The 17,908-nt window shown below is 28.7% G+C and overlaps 3 protein-coding genes across 3 annotated transcripts; 1 reads left to right on the top strand and 2 right to left on the bottom strand.

Moving 5' to 3' along the window:
* Positions 1-11: 11 nt before the first annotated feature.
* Positions 12-1,803, bottom strand: LOC134833074 (nucleolysin TIAR). Its single transcript, XM_063847255.1, has 4 exons — positions 1,640-1,803; positions 533-1,574; positions 381-465; positions 12-315 (listed from the first exon to the last, which is right to left on the bottom strand). The coding sequence occupies exons 2-4, from the start codon at positions 1,565-1,567 to the stop codon at positions 206-208; spliced, it is 1,230 nt and encodes a 409-aa protein (XP_063703325.1). The 5' UTR covers positions 1,568-1,574; positions 1,640-1,803; the 3' UTR covers positions 12-205.
* Positions 1,804-4,731: 2,928 nt separating this feature from the next.
* Positions 4,732-5,569, bottom strand: LOC134835333 (paired box protein Pax-1). Its single transcript, XM_063850207.1, has 3 exons — positions 5,560-5,569; positions 5,439-5,489; positions 4,732-5,378 (listed from the first exon to the last, which is right to left on the bottom strand). Exons 1-3 carry the CDS (start codon positions 5,567-5,569, stop codon positions 4,732-4,734), a joined length of 708 nt encoding a protein of 235 aa, XP_063706277.1.
* A 6,022-nt stretch (positions 5,570-11,591) lies between these two features.
* Positions 11,592-17,815, top strand: LOC134835332 (rootletin). The gene is made up of 13 exons (XM_063850206.1): positions 11,592-11,992; positions 12,072-12,408; positions 12,479-12,630; positions 12,788-13,038; positions 13,105-14,340; positions 14,718-14,856; positions 14,962-15,189; positions 15,246-15,309; positions 15,378-15,890; positions 16,345-16,629; positions 16,684-17,385; positions 17,451-17,668; positions 17,723-17,815. Exons 1-13 carry the CDS (start codon positions 11,592-11,594, stop codon positions 17,760-17,762), a joined length of 4,566 nt encoding a protein of 1,521 aa, XP_063706276.1. The 3' UTR covers positions 17,763-17,815.
* The last annotated feature ends 93 nt before the right edge of the window (positions 17,816-17,908 follow it).

The following is a 17,908-nucleotide window of genomic DNA, read 5'->3' as shown; positions in this document are numbered from 1 at the left end:
ATTCTGAATAATTAGTTTAGTATCCCTTTAATTAACAAAAGACTTGATACAAACAAGATTTTCAGTTTGCTTTCCTTTCTTTAAACCTTTGTTTGAAATGTACTTTTCAATGAGATACCAGATAATTAAATTTTTTGATCAAACATCATATAGCATATATTTTTTTGTGTCTTCCGAACTTTTTTTTTATCTTTTTTTATTGCTCTTATTGGGTTTGAAATGGAGGCATTGCTGAATACATCATTTGTGGTTGCGCTGAATTATTTGATGTTGTCACATTCGCATTCCAGGTGGTAGGTTGCATCATTCTATACCCTGGTAGAAATAGTATAATATTTCAGAAAATTTAAGAGTTTTAGTAATCCTGATATGTATTTTACCTGCTGTTCCTTGTTGCGGTGAGGCATACGCATAAGGGTAGTAGCTTTGTTGTATGTACTGAGCTTGCATTTGAGTAGGATACCCCTTCGAAATAAAAAAAATGTCATATTGAGCTCTTATTTCTAAATATTTAAAATGTTTTTATACGTACAGGATACCAATAACCCATTTGTTGATATGAATACGGTGAAAATTGTGGGGCATGTTGAGGTGCTAGTGTCTGAGTGGGTCCTGCTGTAATGCCTGGACTACTTACGGTGTTATTGGTTGAAGGAGAAGTGAGTATCATTCCGTTGTATCCTGTTACCATACTACTATTTACATCACCACCATTCTCCTTTCCCCAGAAGCATTTAACGGAATATCCTTGTATCTCTGAATTATGTGTTGCTTCAATGGCTTTTGTCGCAGAGTCCTTTGATGTAAATTTAATAAATGCATAGCCTTTATCTTTAAAGACTCGTATGTCTTGAATGTTTCCAAATTGTTTAAAATGTTTATGAATTATTTCATCTGCCAACACATTCGCAGGAAATCCCCCACAATATACAGTTGTGTTAGTAGGACCGGTTTGATTGAAGATATCTTCGTAACAAGGCACCTTACTAGAACCTCCTTTAAAATTTTTGACATTTCCTTCCTTGGGGGGTGGAGGTTTTCTAGTTGACCAATTAGTCCTAATCGAACGAGACCCTAACCACTGTCCATTCATCGCTGTTATTGCATTTTCTGCTTCAGCCTTCTTTACAAAAGATACAAAAGCATAGCCTTTCGATTTCAATGTTTGAGGGTCGCGGACAATTCTGCAATTAGATATCTCTCCAAAAGGAGCAAAAGCTTCTCTTAAAGTTTCTGTTTCAATTTCAGGACTAAGGTCACCAACAAAAATATGATGATGCTGGCTTGTGTCGGTTTTTGGCTGATTGCCAGGACTTGTGGCCCAATTAACTTTCATCTCCTTTTCCAAAAAGACTCGTCGATTCATTGCACTAAGTGCTGTTGCCGCAGATTGGTGATTATCGAATTCAAGAAAAGCATAAGGGTCGGTTGAGGTGTTTGTTTCTCGAATGATTTTACAATTTCGCACCATTCCAATTTGTCCAAAGAGAGCAACCAATAAGTTCTCAGTGACTGATTGATCTAAATTACCAACATACAAAGTTTTCGGATATGATTCGTCTGACATGTTGCTACTGCAATAAAAAAAAAAATAAAGAAGTTAGTTACACCAAAAAACAAAAAAGCTTTTTAACGATACCTTCTATATTTTCTATCGTTTGCACCAGTATTTTTAAGAATACTTCAACTCCGCATCAATATACGCAACTTTAATTCAAGATTTATTAGCAATCTTCTACTTGGGAAAGGTATATTTATAATACTTGATTGATAAAAAAGTGAGAATCAAAAAATAACGCGGTTGAATTAGATTGAAGGCAAATTAGTTGAGTTAACAAGCAGCAAAGTTGAATGTCAGACATTTTTAAATACCGTAATGTAGAGAATGCTAAGAGAAAAAAAACCGTTAAAATTCAAACGAAACAGAAAAATGTAGATAAATTAAGACAATTTCTCTTAAATTTTTGACTTTTTTCAAAAATTTTTAGTTGTATTTTAAACGCTTTTTACATTAAAATGACAATAAATATATAAAAATACAAAACTGGTTAAAATTTCATTATTTTCAGTCAAAAATTTTCTAAAATTAAAATTTGAAACCAAAAAATGTTAAGAGAACGAGTTTTGACTTCAATTTTCGTTAAGAGAACATATTTTTGATTTCTCTTAGCATTCTCTACATTACGGTATTCATTAAGTTTATTAAGGCCATTAAATTTAATTATTGCACTTTATGACACCCCCTCCGATTTTCCGAAAAAAGGAAAAAATTGACATTTTTCAGTGCTTTTTGATAAAAAAAACGATAAAAACAGCAAATTTACATTAATAATATATTTATTGAACGTGAACTATTTTGTATTTTTTCACTCACGTGACCAAAATTAAATTTTTTTTCTTCAATATTTTTTTTGTGGAATTTTATATCAATTTTCAGTTAAAACTTTGAGATAATGAAAACAAAATAAATGTGAAAATATAATGGATGAAAAATAATAAATGATATAATGAAATAATGAAAATAAATGTGAAAAATCAATGTTTAACGATCAAAAACGCCAAAAAAGAAGCATAAAAATTAAGTAATTTTTTTTTTATAAAAAATAAATATATTAGGTATATAATAAATATATTATATTATTATATATTATATAATAATTATATAATATATATTATATTATATAATCCCTTCATAAAAATTTTCGACATATTTCTTTCATAGTTTTTCTATAAAATTTAGTCTACACTTTTAAAAAATTAAAAAACTTAAATAACAAAAAACATCTATCCAAGAAAAAGATTTTAATAAATTAATTTTTGATGATTTTTAGTTACTTTTTGAATGTTGAACGGTCAGTATACTAAAATGACCATTATCATTATTCTTACCTTGAATTTTTGGGAAAAGTAAGGCGGAGGAGATGTATATAAATCATTATTTTTTTTCGCCTTATTTTCTTGCCTTATTGTATGTATTATCATATGTTTTATTATTGAATTTCTTATGTTGTCTGCCTGTCATTCTGTCTTGGTGTCCCGATCTTATAGTTTCTGGTTTTCTTAACTGGTAATTAAACTAGGTACCTAATAGTTTCTAAAATGCCCACTCATAGTTGTCTAGCACGTCGGAATCCGAGACAATTCGCTTAAAAGTATTTCATGATATGGGCACCTTCAAACACCCCTTTTATCTCTATGTTCCGGTACAAAAATCAAGAATCTAAATATGACAAAAAGACGGCATTTTAAGGCCAACTAAGCTCTCAAAAACAAATTTTGAAAATTTTTATTAAATTCTAGAGAAATTTAGGACGTTTTTTACTAAAAAATTTGACTTTTCACTATGGACCGGAAAAATATAAAAGCTTCAAAGAAAAAATAATTGTGATTTGGAATCATAAGTATGGACTCTTGTCTACGTGGAGTAGAGACTTTAAATTAAGTTGAATCATTAAGAGTTTAGGACCAAATGTACTCAAAACCGAAATGAAGAACATTCAAACATCCATACATTTTGGCGAATTTCGAAAAATTTTCATGAGGCATGGGGCACATTCAAAAAATGATTTTTTTTTGGAAAACCGCTGATATAGAGCATAAAAACAACAGTTGGAGCAAAATTGTCTAACAGAAAAATAAAATTTAACATTCCAAGCTACAAAATGGCATCAACATTTTTTTTTGAATATCTTTAGAATTCAATGATTTCTATCCAGTTAAAGCCTTCTGTTTGAATGTACAGGAGGTTTTGTGGCAAAATATATTTAGATCCACTTAGTAGGTATTATATATTTTTTGAACTGTTAGACAACAGGCAATATTATTTCATAGATTCACAGTAAAGTTTTAGCTCTTTAGAAGCTCCAAAAGTGGCGAAAAAAGGCACATTTCTCCAGTTTGTTCCAATTATGTTTGTGAATTTTTTGAATCGATAGGCAACAAACGTTTTTAAAAATATAATTTTGAAATGATATTTTTTGGAAAATTTGTTAGCGTGAAAAATGAAAAGTGACAATTAGAAAAGTTGCAACAGTTTTAAATTAATGCTTTTAGAATTCGATAAAAAAAAACAAAAAAAAAAAAAAATGTCGAAAGCTCGTTAATGTTAATTAGAAAAGAGATTATAAGAAATTGAGTTTCCAGATTCAACACAATTGCCCAAAATTTATATCATTTTGGTCAGGGTTGTATTTTAATCTTGTCCCTAACTTTGACGAGTTCAGAGAGAAATTCAAAATTTGATATATCTCCCTCTCATAAAGGATTTGATTCATACTTTACAGTTTGTTTTTTTTTTACTTTTTTTCAATATAAATTTGTTTTAGAAGTTGAAAACCGAAAAAAGTGGTAAATGATCAAAAAAACTGTTATTCTGTGAGAATAAGTTACACACTAAAAACGTTAAAGATCCCCTGAAATTTGTTTTTATGTTGAACTCCATTTTAGCTAAAGGTTTTCAGCTTTTTGAGTGTTGCTAATTATTTGTTAAAGTCGTATTCGAGTAAAAATTCATGTAATAAAATTTATTTCATAAAAAAATAACATTTAATAAAAAAAAATCACCAAATAGAGTTGGATCTATCTTGCCTTCATTGGAACCAAATATTAACAATCTGCTAAATGGAGACAAAGAATTTGCTTTGTAAAAGCAAAGAAGGCTGAAGCCTTATAAAGTCTAAGTCCAGTGTATCAAAACAAACAAGAATTATTTTGATAATGATCTTATTTCAATTAGGTGTAAATTTCAGAGTCATTTTGAACACAAAAGTAGTAACTCATCGAACTTTGTGTGGTGTCTCTATAAAAACTAGATGAGGCTGCATTGATTGGGGTTGATTGATTGAAATGTGGTAGATCTATCATTATGCCGCTGACTGGGTATGTTGGTCTAGGTCTCTGGTGTCTACGAATATTGACATCACTGCTCACTGTTCTGTCCGTTTTGATACATTCGTTTGGACCATAAATTGAATAAACTGGGTTGTACATGGCATTTGAATTAGTGTTATTTGTATGAATTTGTCGATTCAAAAGACCCAATTTATTTCTTAAAATTCTGGAAATCGAGCTAACACTCGGTACACTGTTCTTATCACATACACCTTCAGAGAGAAGTTTATCTCGAATCTCCCATGCAAATATTCCGGGATCGTTTTGTTTCAGTTCTTTAATGTATCTTACTACTTTTGGTGTAGTTACTCTAGGCTTAGATCCACCAATTGCTCCTGGTAGGATAGACCCTGTCTCATGATATCTAGCAAGAATTTTCGATACACATCCATGACTAACACGTAATTGACGAGATATATCACACGGTCGAATTCCGAGTCTAGCCAGTTCTACAATTTTCGCGCGAGTATTTGTAGGTAAAGGTCTCCCTGTAAAAATGTAATGTCCATAATTCCTGTTTCATATGTATGTTTTAAAATATAACTTACCGTTCACAAATAGTCCTCCAAGCTGATTTACCTCTCCATATTGATGATTTTCTAAGAAAAAAAATGTGAAAAATTGATATGAACTTAAAACTTGATGCTCAGTAAATAAAAAGAGCAGTACCTGTTTCCATATTTGTTAATATAAAACAATTTAATCAAGGTAAATTTATATATTGAATAAAATTATTTAAATAATTGAAGTTAAATTATTCAATTATAACTAATTTATTTCATTGTATAAATATAAATACTAAAAAGAATCTTTCTTAGAATCATCCTCAAAATTATTGTGTTCGTGTATTAAAAAATTAGTACATCATTAAACTGTTTTCACTGACAATGTTTTTACTTGTATATGGGAAGGATTAACTTCAAATTGTTTTTTCAAATTGCAATTTTTTTTTCAAATTTCTTCACATCAAATTAAATGTGTAAGTTTTTTTTCATTTATCATTCACAAAATATGGAGATTTAGAACAAAAATGTTAGAAAAGTATATCTCAATTTTAAATTTTGATTGAATGAAATGTAAAAATATATATTCACTTGCACTAAAATATCTTTAAGAATTCTTGGATTCAAACATTCATTAGAAAGATTAGTTGAAAGAATAATATAAAAAAATACACTAGACTGCTTGCGAGATCAAAGTGCAGTACGAAAATGCATCGCGAGATGTACTTGTGGTGAGAATTATGAAAGTGATAAATACTCACAGTTATACTAAGGAATCAATGAGAAAAAGTAATGAATGCAGTGAAATTTTGCAGTCTCTGCACTGATTGGTAGACAGATGTGGGAGTAAGAAGAAAAATCAACCAATCGTGAAAGTGGGAGGTGAACTGAAGGAGAAAAACGGTAGAAAATTGGATAAAAAATCAGCAAAGAACGGAATTCTAGTGAGTTTTATAAATTGAATTAATTTTTTGAATTAATCTCTTGTTTTTTTTTTAATTTAGGCCGCTCCAAATTTTTTTCTCTGTTTTTGTCCCCTGCCACATTTTAAAAGCCGAAAATCCAATGGGGCAAAATAAAAAAAAGTTAAAAATGTCATCAAAATTGGCCATTTTTTGGCCTCTTTCCATTTTTTTTAAAAAAATATGAAAATTTTTTAAAAATATTTTATTTGTTTAAATTTTTAACTTGAAATACTCTGAAATCAATTTTAAATCATCGAATCTCAATGTAAATAACACAAAAACTTCTAAAATTTTCATTGAAGGCCCAAATTTGTTCAAATTTTTGAAAAAGTATTTCAAAATTTTTTTTTATTTTGCCCCTTTAATTTTTTTTAGATTCTTCCGAATTTTTCTGTTAATTCTGTTTTTCTGTTATAACTGTATGGCAATTTTGTTAATTTCTATTTTGGACATTAAACTAATAATTTCATATTATGGGGAGAACCCTGCACAAAACTCTTGTTTACTCCTTTTTAGTTTGTTTTTTTTACTATTTTTTTAACTTAATGTATTTTTGTAGTATATGTTTGATATACTACATTGTTTTTACCGCACAAAAAGGGCCCATTTTGTGAAACGCCGGCCTAAAAACATCGAAAAATTGTTAGAATCAAAGGCAGTAAGGTACTAAACGACAGTATTTAAACTTTCCAAAGAATTCGAATTCAGGCATAGAATTTCCCGGCTTGAACAAAAAAATCTAAAGCCCAGGTCTCAAAGTTAAAAAAAAAATGGCGAAAAAATTACATTTTTATTTTTATAGCCGAGAAATTTTTGAAAAAAATTAAAATTTTTGTAGAGGCGGAGTCCTAGCTCAAAACGGCCCAGGCATTTTAATGAACAGTCTCAAATTCTGAAAAAAAAAATTGTTGAAAATAAAATTTTTTGTTGTTAAACGGCCGTTTTAGTGAAAAATATTTTTAAAAATTAGTAAAAATTTCAATAGCAGTTTAAAATAATCAAAAAATTTGTAATTTTTGTAATTTGTAAAAAATGTGTAATTTTTGTCTCAAAATCGACCCGGCCCACGTGGCTTTTGCCCAAATGCCCATATGGCCAGTCCGCCGGGAGTATGGGAAAAACTCTTGTGTAAATTAGGGCTTTCAAATGTTTATTTTTTTATAACTCATTTCTCATAAACTAAACATCATAACGGGTACTAAACATCATAACGGGTATTTTGGACTGTATAACAAACATATACTACAATTCGAATTTGCTTAGCTAATTCAAGGTACTTTTAAATATTATTTTTTTATATTAAAATTTTATTAAAATTTTTTATTTAAATTTATAATTTTTACTTCTTTTTATTTCGTTGTTTAATATTAAAATATTTTTTGGTATTTCCGTTATAATAATGATTTTTTTTAATTTTGAAACAAAAGTCATGTTTGTTGTTGTGGACTGACTCATCGAAATTTTTTAGTTCTTCCTGAATGTTTTACCTATGCATATAAATTAAAAAAACGGGAAAAAATAATTTTCCTTTCCATACATGTGCTCAACATCTCACATCCCTATAATGGGCATTACGGGCACAGGACAAGATTTAATATAAAAAATATGCTAAATTAAACAAAAATACATGCTTGTCTTGTGGGTTTTTTTTCAAAATCAGGGTCAATTTATTTCAATATTTTAAACTTTTTTAAATTTACTCAATCAAAAACATTTTAAAATTGTTTAGACACATTTTTATAATATTTTATATATATTTTACTATACTATAGTACTATAAAGTACAATGTATTTGTATAACATATCCTACATCATTCTTATGGTGCATTCCATTCTAAAAAATACCATAATCACGGTATTAATTTTTCCATGAAACAGGAATAGAAATAAAAAACTTAATAGTTGATCGTTAGGTCCATCAAAAAAAAAAGTATCTTTTGTTTGTCGTCTCAATTAAATCAATTTTTACAATGAAATGTATGGTCGGAAACGAACCGTTTGGTCAGAAAATTTAAAATAGTGATAAAATGTGACCACAAAAATATTTTTAAAAAATAATTCTACCAAAATTACTTTTTTGTAAAAAGAAAAATATTTTTAAACTTTTTAATTTTGGGCAAATTTTAAAATAATTTTGAAGCGGTTTTAATAACAGTAACACTTTGGACAAGTGTGTTTGATCAGTAAGGCAGCAAAGATGCATGTATTACATTTAAAAGAATAGTTGATTCTGATGTGGCGGCAGCATCGTTTGAAACATAATATAATTTATACATTTAATTATTATTGTACGTATATGATATTTTTTAGAAATTAAAACGAGATGAAATAGTTATCCTGTACCACACATAAAATAAAAGAATATTAAGATATATGGTGGAGTTAAAACATCACTAAGTAGCAGGCTTCATAAAGAAATTTGTGAAAATTTTATTAGCTGAAATTGTTTTGAATAAAGCAACTCAAGAGGATGTTACAACTGTTAAAAATGTTTTAGATATCCTTCATCCTAATTGTTTTGAAAATTCCCAAGAGGGATATCGTGTATTTGGAGCAATTACGAACAAAAAAATTAAAAATACATAAATTTGCTTATTTTTTTTTACATTATACATCAAAAACGCTCAAATTTGTAAAGGAAAACATTTATTGATCAAAACCGATTCTCTTAATTTTCTAAAGACAAATATAAAAAATTTCATTTAAAGTAATACTTTTTGCACTGCTGGTTCTCCTTCTCCCAATTTTATTAAAGGTCTTCCAATAAGGAAAGAAGTTCCAAATTTAAAGGTTAAAAATGAAACATTGCATAATAAGTTTTTTGATAAACTGTATTATTATATACATTTTCCTACAACTCACTACCGTATTCCTGTGTCTGTCCCAGCCATAACTTTTTTATTTTAAGAGATAGAGGGCTCAAAGTAGGGCAAAACAAAATGAAATCTTTGAATGAAGGTACTCCCATCATTAAACTTTCAACTTTTATGTATCAAATGGGACCCTCCTATATAAACCTGTATACCAAAAATCACAAAATTGACCATAACGGCATGAAAGAAAACTGTGAGAGACTTCATTCAACCACCAAAAGATGCGTCTCAAAATTCTGAACAATTTGCCATATATTTTCCGATTGTACTCACGTTATATTTGAGAAATAATATTATACAGATAGGTTGTTTTCACATAAGATTTCACGTAATTTTTGCTTGCTTGTCTTGAATCTCTACTTAGTATTTTCCTTCGAAATGTGGTAATAAATAACCCACAATCTTACAGATCTCATGTTTCTTCTTTTTTTACTTCCCATATTATAAATTACATATATGTACACATATTAAATACTTAATAAATAAAATTAAGTTGTGGGCTGCGTTAGATCTAGTTACATATTTACTTAAAATAAATTCTGATGGTGGATCCAAAAGGGTGGATAAAATGGCTGGGAATGGATTCTATCATTTTAAAATGTAAACCGTCATGTAAGGTAACTAAAAGGTTAAAAAGTCGATCATGAAATTCGCTAAATTCTATTGCTAATCTGAATATTAGCTTAAATTCAAAATAAAAATACAGAAAGAGTATCAGTAAAATATAACCCATACATTTAAAAGCTCAATATTAAAACCATTTTCTCCACACATGTAATATTTTGGTGCCAGGAACCACACAAACTTAAATACAATTACGTCATTAAGTTACCATGGTTACATTTATGAATTCTAACAAAAAGTACGATGTTGAAGTTTTTTTCCTGACTTCGATTTCGTTTGAAGTAGTCGCGTTTTACATTTGTCGTTAAAGTTTAACAAAAAATAAAGTTAATTTTTTATGGCAAAGTTTATAGTTTTTTAAATGTATAAACATTTAATTTTATCGTGTTAATAACTGGAATTAAAAAAAATGAAACCATTAGAAGATGCAGGCTGCTTAGTTAAGCAAAACAAGTGCTTAAAAATAAAGCTCAAAGAAAATATCAATCGATATAAGCAAAAATTAATATTCTACAGTGATAATCAGTCATCTCATTTGAATTTACTAAAAAGAGTGAAAAGCAAAATCCAAGATTTCAAACTTGAAAACTCAATATCTTGTAGAGTAGACACCGAGAATTTCAGTGAGGTAAACCTTTTTTTATTATGTTGCATTTAACTCTCATTTAACCCTAGCTACACATTACTAGAAATATTTTTTTAAATGGTTTTGTAGGTTTCAATTAACACATATGACAGTGAAATTTTTGGAAATGCATCCAGTTCTTTTGTTAAAGAGTTGAAAGATCAACTTGTTACAACTATAAAAAGGTAACTACTAAATTACGAGAAATGATTTAATATAACAATTTCTTTCCAATTAAATATAAAAATATATGTTTTTATTTAGGGTGTCCCAAAACCGTTTTCTGTTTCGCGTTACATGTTTGAAAATAAAACCATGGGGTATTGGGGATATAGAAATTTTATATAGATTATCGTTTTTAGTACTGTTTAGTATGGAAAAGTAATAAAATCGTTCAATTTTGAGTCATTTTCTATGATATTTTCTATATAAATTAGCGTTTTGACTTAATTTTTCCTTTCCAAAAATTATTTTGAAAAATTTTTCTAAAAAACAATTTTCATATTTTTTGTTCGTTATTTTTAACTTATTTTTAATATTTTATTATGTGGTTATTTTTAATGACCTCTTAAATAGTGTAAAATGTCAAAATTGAAAGTCAAAAATGAAAAAGTGTTTCAAAATTTATATATAAATTCTATATCATCCATGGCCATTTTTAATAAAAATTATGGGATAGGAACGCGAAACAAGATACGTTTTTGGAACACCCTTGGTAATTGTAACATTTACCAACATTCTTTACATTCAATTCACTTCAACTAAAATTGATTTTTAGAAACAAAGATATTTCAAATGAATTATTTGAGGGGAAACGTTTACTGCAAGAAATCGATGGAACTATCGATACATTAATAGAAGAAATTGAAAGAACATGGAATGTATACGGATTGCATGGAGAATTTGAAAAATTAGTAGAAAATGTAACATAGAAGACTTTTAAGAGAAAAAGAAATTCATATTTTATTTATAATTTCAGGAAGTGTTTAAGGCTCCGAATATTGACTTTTTAATTATCAAGCAGCTTCAAAGGGAAATTCAAGATTTAAAAAAATCTTGCGCTGATATACATTTTGAGGTTAAAGAAAAAATGAAAACATTTCATTTTGAAATGGACGATGTTACTAAGGATCTTCCTGCAGTTGTAAATCAAGTACGAATTCTGTCTGAACAAAAGAAAAAGCTACAAACATGCGAATTTGTTCAGTTAGAAAAGAACAATTATGACATTCATAATCAACTAGCCGGTCTTAATGAACATTACAACAAGCTTAAAGTAGATCTGTGTGATCGCGAAAATGCGTTTAATTGTTTACAACGTGAGTACGAGCTTCTTAAAAGAAAATATGATGAACTACGTTGTCATGCTGAGACCACATATACAGTAATAGGAGAATCGCAACACTTACAGAATGCATTGACAGAAATTGCGCGCTCTATAGTATCAGATTTTAATAATGACAACCAAAAACCATTCGATTCCGTTCTTGAGTCTTTTGCAAGAAAAGTCAGGCAAGTCAAGTCAAATAACATAGAATTTTTATTTGTAAATAAAACGAGAGATCTTTTGATTTTATTCTTGTTTTACTAGGTTTAATCAAAATATGGATTATCGTAGCCTTGCTGAGAGTACAACTTTAGCAGTACAAGCTACCATTTCTAACTACAACAAATCTATTAATGAAAACCAAAATAAACTTCAAGAATTAAGTAATGAAATCAGTAAACTAAAAGCACATGTAAATGAACTTTCTGATGAAAAAATCAATTTTCTTCGTGAGCTTCCTAGATTGAACGAAAAATGTGAAGAGCAGCAATTAACAATATCAGAGCTTGTTAAGGAAAAAGAAAATTTACAGTATAATCTTGAAAGCATACGATCAGAAAAGTTCACATTGGATCAGATGATGTCGGATATTACATTAACGGTACAAACTTAAAATTTTATGTTTTGCGTTTTACAATGTAGGTATATATTAAATAATGATTTTTTTATAGAATGAAAAGTTATCAAATGAATTGAATAAAAAAGAGTTGGTATTATCCAAATTACAAAAAGAATTAGACAACATTGAAGAAGAAAAGGCACATCTTCAAGACGATATTAAAAATAATTTAAAAAAGGAAGAGTTACATTACATGACTTTAAAGTAAGTAAAATGAACAAACAATTTTGTATTTATTTTTGCTAAGTTAATTATTGTTTCGCCTACACATTTTTGCTTGCCTTGAAATTTTGAACACAATTTCTGTAAATGGCTATTAAGCCATTAAATTTAATTTTTTACTTTATTTTTATTTAAATAGTGGATTGGAAATGGGAAATAGTAGATTAAAAGAGGAAATTCTACTTTTACAAGAGGAATTGCACAAAACCTGCTTAAAATCAGACGTGCTAGAACATCAATTAAGTGATGAAAAACTTAGTAATTCCAAATATGAAAATGAAATCAGAAATTTAAAAAATATGCTGGACACGGTCTCAAAAGAATGTTGCACACTTAAAACAGAACTAGATAATGCCTTATTGGTAAAGGAAAATGGTCAAAAGGCAAACAGTATGTTGGAAAATGAAAAAGAAACATTAAAAAACGAATTGATATGTTTATCTGAAAAAATATCAGAGTTACATACAGACATAGATATTCTCAAGAAAGAATTGATTGGGAGTGAAAAAATTCGATTGCAAATAGAGTCTGAAAAGAAAAATTTGGAAGACAAACTCTCTTGTGCTCACAATAATAATTCTAAATTAGAAGAACTTCTTTGTCAAACACAAAAAGAAAGAGAAGAGCTCTGTAACAAATTAACTGTAGCTAATAGGAAAAACGATTTTTTAAATACTGAATTACTACGTTTTAAACAAAGAATTGAACAAGCAACTCAAATAAATAATCGTTTGAATAAAAACATTGAAGAATTAATAAAACAGAATGAATCGAAACAATCTTTCATAGAAAAACTAGAAAAAGATATCGAAACGTATCAAGAAATCATAACAACCTTAAAAACGGAGAAAAATGCTTTAGAAGGAAGACTTCATGATTCATTATCAACAATAGATAACAATGAACATAAATTGGCTCAATTGAATGAAAAATATAAAGAGAAATCTGAAAATTATGAAAAAGCTATGAACCAGTTGCAGTTAACAAAGAGAGAATTTGAAATGTCTGAAAAAAATCTAGCAAACCTAAAAATAAAGTTTTCTTCTGATATTTCAAAACTAGAGGGTGATTTTGTCCAAAAACTTTCAAAGTTGAAACAGTTGATTGATGATAATATTGTTCAATTTAACGCAGAAAAGGCACATCTACAATCAACATCTGAAAAACGTCTGCAACAAGCTTTGCACGACCTCGAATTAGAAAAGAACACAGAAATAGAGAAGATAAAAATCAAATATAACTCACTGCAAGATCAGCATACCGCTTTCATCCAACAACATGAAGAAATGTTATTGAAAGCTGAAAATGAAAAACAAAATGTGTATAATTGTGCACAAAAAGATAAACAACATATAGTTCTTCGTTTGGAGCAGGCATTACAAGATTTGGAAAAGGAAGCTGAGAATCATTCCAAAACTAAACGAGAAGCAAAATGTCAACACGACCAAGATAAACGTTTGATATCTTCATTACGAGATGAATGTGTATCTTTGAAGAACGAGTTAGAAAATTTACGATTACATTTAGAAGATGTAAAACATGCATCTGACACATTGGTATCAAAATTAAATGATGAAAAGGAAAGCCTTTTCAAAGAAATTTCAGAATTAAAAACGGTAACGAAATTGGAAGAAGACAAAAGTAACGCTTTAAAAATAAAATCAAATGAATTATCAATGAGATTGAATGAAGGTTCGTTAAATTAGCTTGTAAATTTTATTACTGGCCACACGCCTTAATTTTCTGTTGGAACGTAAGGATTTTTAGTATATCAATGAGCATATTAATGATCGTATGGGTTTTTGGAAAACCACAATAAGGCCATAAAGATCTTTAGTAAAAATCTTTAGTTTAGGTCAGTGTACGTACATATTTCGTGGGTACTCGTATATTGTAATTTAATTTAAACTAATGAAAAATTGAGTACTTTTGTAGTTTAATATTACTAAATTACATATAGCTTGACGTAAAACCCATATGTTCAAACCGAAATATGAGGCGTTTGGTCTTTTAATCGTAATAACAATAAGACGCAAATCATTATTTACCCATTTTTTATTTGATAATAGCTGAGAGTCTTATAGAGGGACTACGTAAAGAGTTAATGGATTATAGAAAACAAATAACAGACATCAGTTTAGAAAGAAATACATTTGCTGAAAGTGCTAAAGCTCTACGGGAAAACGTCAAACAACTAGAAACAACAAAGTAAGTAAAAATATAAGCAAATTATTTACATTTGTAATATTTTTTATGTTTCTTTCAAAATATTAAGGTTTGTACTAAATAATTTTTGTATAATTAAATTTTTAGACGAGAAATGAAGAAAACGCTTGATAATAATAATAACAAAATAATGCAATTGGAAGATACAAACAAAAGGGTATTGGAACAATGTAATGATTTGTCAAAGCGACTTCAAGACAGTGAAATTGAATCAGCAAAAATAAAAACATCTCTTTCGCATAAGAAAGATGAATGTGATAAGATGAAAGTGACTATATCAGAAAAGGATATTTTGGAAAAAGAACTACGATCAAGGTAACAATTATTTATTATAAAAATATTTAAGTACTATTTGAAAATTGTTATTAAAGATTGAACAATGAGACCGAAGAACGTGAAAGACTCTCACATCAATTAATTCATGCGACGAAACAGGTGATATAATCGATTTAAAATATGTTTTTTCTTTGTAATTTTATAACTTTGCTTATAATGATTATTAGATTACTGATTTAGAAGGGCTTTTGAACTCCGCGCGCCAAGAGCTTCATCACACCATATGTCAAACAAATCAAGAACGGCACAAGTGGAGTAACTTTGAACATGGATTGCAAAACCAGTACGAAGAGACACGAATAAATGAACAAAAGCTACAAGATAAAAAACATAATTTAGAAATTTGTTTAGCAGATGCGACTCAACAAATACAAGAGCTAAAAGCTAAAATATCTGGATTAGATAATAAAAATTGTAGTTTGGAAAAGGAGAGAACATTCTTACTAGAAAGAAAACGATCATTGGAGAATAAATTATCTACCATTAGTAGTATGCTTCGATGTATTTGTGGAATACAGCCTGATGGATCAATTATTATTCCTGGCCATCATGTATTACAATCTGGTATGGATCGAAGTGCAAATCATGAGTCTATTGACATGTTTATAATTGAGCCAGATCAAGCTACAATTGGAATGAAGGCTTTGATGCATTATATAGGACAATTAGAACGGGATCAGGTAATAATCAAAATAGTAGAGTGCAGCAGATGTATGTACAGTACTTTAATGTACCGGTATATACATGTATATACACTTGAGAAATTTTTAGAATGTACAGTACATTTAAAATATTTAAGGATTTTTAACCAAAATTGATAAAAATTTTTGGAAAAAAAAATTTTTTTTTTAAATATTTACCCACTTTTTTACTTTTAAAATATTATTAGGCGAAATTAGTGACAATTAGTATGAATGACCATAATATTTTTCTTCAAAAAAATAAAAAAAAAATTTGATTTTTCCAAAAATTAGAGTTTTTGAATGTACACCAAAGTACAGCATAGTACAGTACATACAGTATATACTTTATAAAAATTTGAATGTACAGTATTTGCTGCACCCTACAAAATAGTTTAGCTTTCAAATTTTGGAGAGGAACTTGATAACTATTTTTATACGTTTTAATTTAAAGGAAGCTTTGGCAAGTAAGTTATCAGTTGCAGAAAAGAAACTGTTACAATCTTCAGAGCAAGAAAAGCGGATTGAAAACAAGTTAAATAAAATTCAAGTTCTTTTAAATACAACACAGCATGAAAAAGTGAACGCTGAAACCAAATATTCACAAAAATCAGCAGCATTGAAAAATGTCGAAGCTGCACTAAAATCCAAATGCGACGAAGTAAGGATATTACACGAAAACAAAAGTCAACTTGAAAATGCTATTCATGACATCAATTTGAGTAAAAAGCATTTAGAGGTAAGGAATAGAATAAATCTTTTCTATATTTGTTAAAATGTTTTTAATTGTTAGGATCATTTAGAGCAATGTAGACAAGCAATATCTTGCTTAGAAACTGAAAACAATAGTGTTAAAGATGAGTTAGCGCATGCAGAAGCTAAGCTCTCACGTTTGGATCTTCAAAAGATAGCTCTAGAAGGTGATTTGCAAAGACATCAAATGATTTTGCAAGATAAGGATAACAGTATAAAAATGTTACAAGAGAAAGTTGAAAATCAGTCGAAATGCATCGCTTCTCTTGAAGAGTGTTGCGCCAACATGAAATTGACAATCGACCAACTCAAATCCAAAATAGAACAGTCAGCCGTATTGGAAGCTGAATTACGTGCTGAAATAAAACATGTTCAAAAGATAAAAAGCAACCAAGAACAAATGCTAATTAATTGTGATGAAAAAAATAAGCAGTTACAAAAAGCATTACTAAATAGCGAAAATGAACAAAGAATATTATCTGAACGGCTTGAATCTGCGCAACAAAATGTGGCAGAAACAAAACGCCAAAATCAGAGTATTGCTACACAGTTGCAAAAGTATCAAGAGCAGGTTGCCAATTTGGAAATTCAGAAATCAAACATAGATTCACAATTGAAACTACTTCAATGGAAAGGAACTAATGAAGACTCTAATAGATATGATAACTCAAGTTTTTCCAATAAAATGGATAAAGATTTTGAAGTTGATAGTCGTCCCAACCACTATGGTGAATTTGTTCAGGTATATTTTGAATTCCCTTTCAACGTTGTATGAAATGTGTTTATTGATGATTTAATTTTTTAAAGTCTGACATACAACAAAATAAAAAAATATCCTCTTTGGAAAATGAGTTAATGATGTTGAAAAAACAGTTACAACAAGAAGTGTCGTGGAAAGATAAATACGATTGCATCAAAAATAAAACCAGCCAAGAGTTGATTCATCTACGAAAGGCTCTTGGAAGCTCACTAAAAAATGTGGCACTCGACCCACATGCAAGTATGATTCGAACTGAAAGTAAATGGTGAGTCCCTTATATATCTCTTAATAAAGCTTTGCTTTAATTTTTCATTCACAGGCTAGATAATGCAGTATCTGTTAGTTTACCTCCATCTTAAAAATATGTTAGAAATACATCAAAGATGTCACAAAAAATGGTTCTAGGTGAAGTGTTAGTTCTATTTTGAGCTATATCATAATAAAATTACAATGTTTAAGAGAACCTATTTAGTTTTTATTGGTTTCTTGAAGGAAAGCATAAAAT

The sequence above is a fragment of the Culicoides brevitarsis genome, chromosome 3 (genome assembly GCF_036172545.1).
Source record: "Culicoides brevitarsis isolate CSIRO-B50_1 chromosome 3, AGI_CSIRO_Cbre_v1, whole genome shotgun sequence".
NCBI classification, from domain to species: Eukaryota; Metazoa; Arthropoda; class Insecta; order Diptera; family Ceratopogonidae; genus Culicoides; species Culicoides brevitarsis.
Note: the sequence above shows the minus strand (reverse complement) of the source record. Positions and strands in the feature narration are given on the sequence as shown.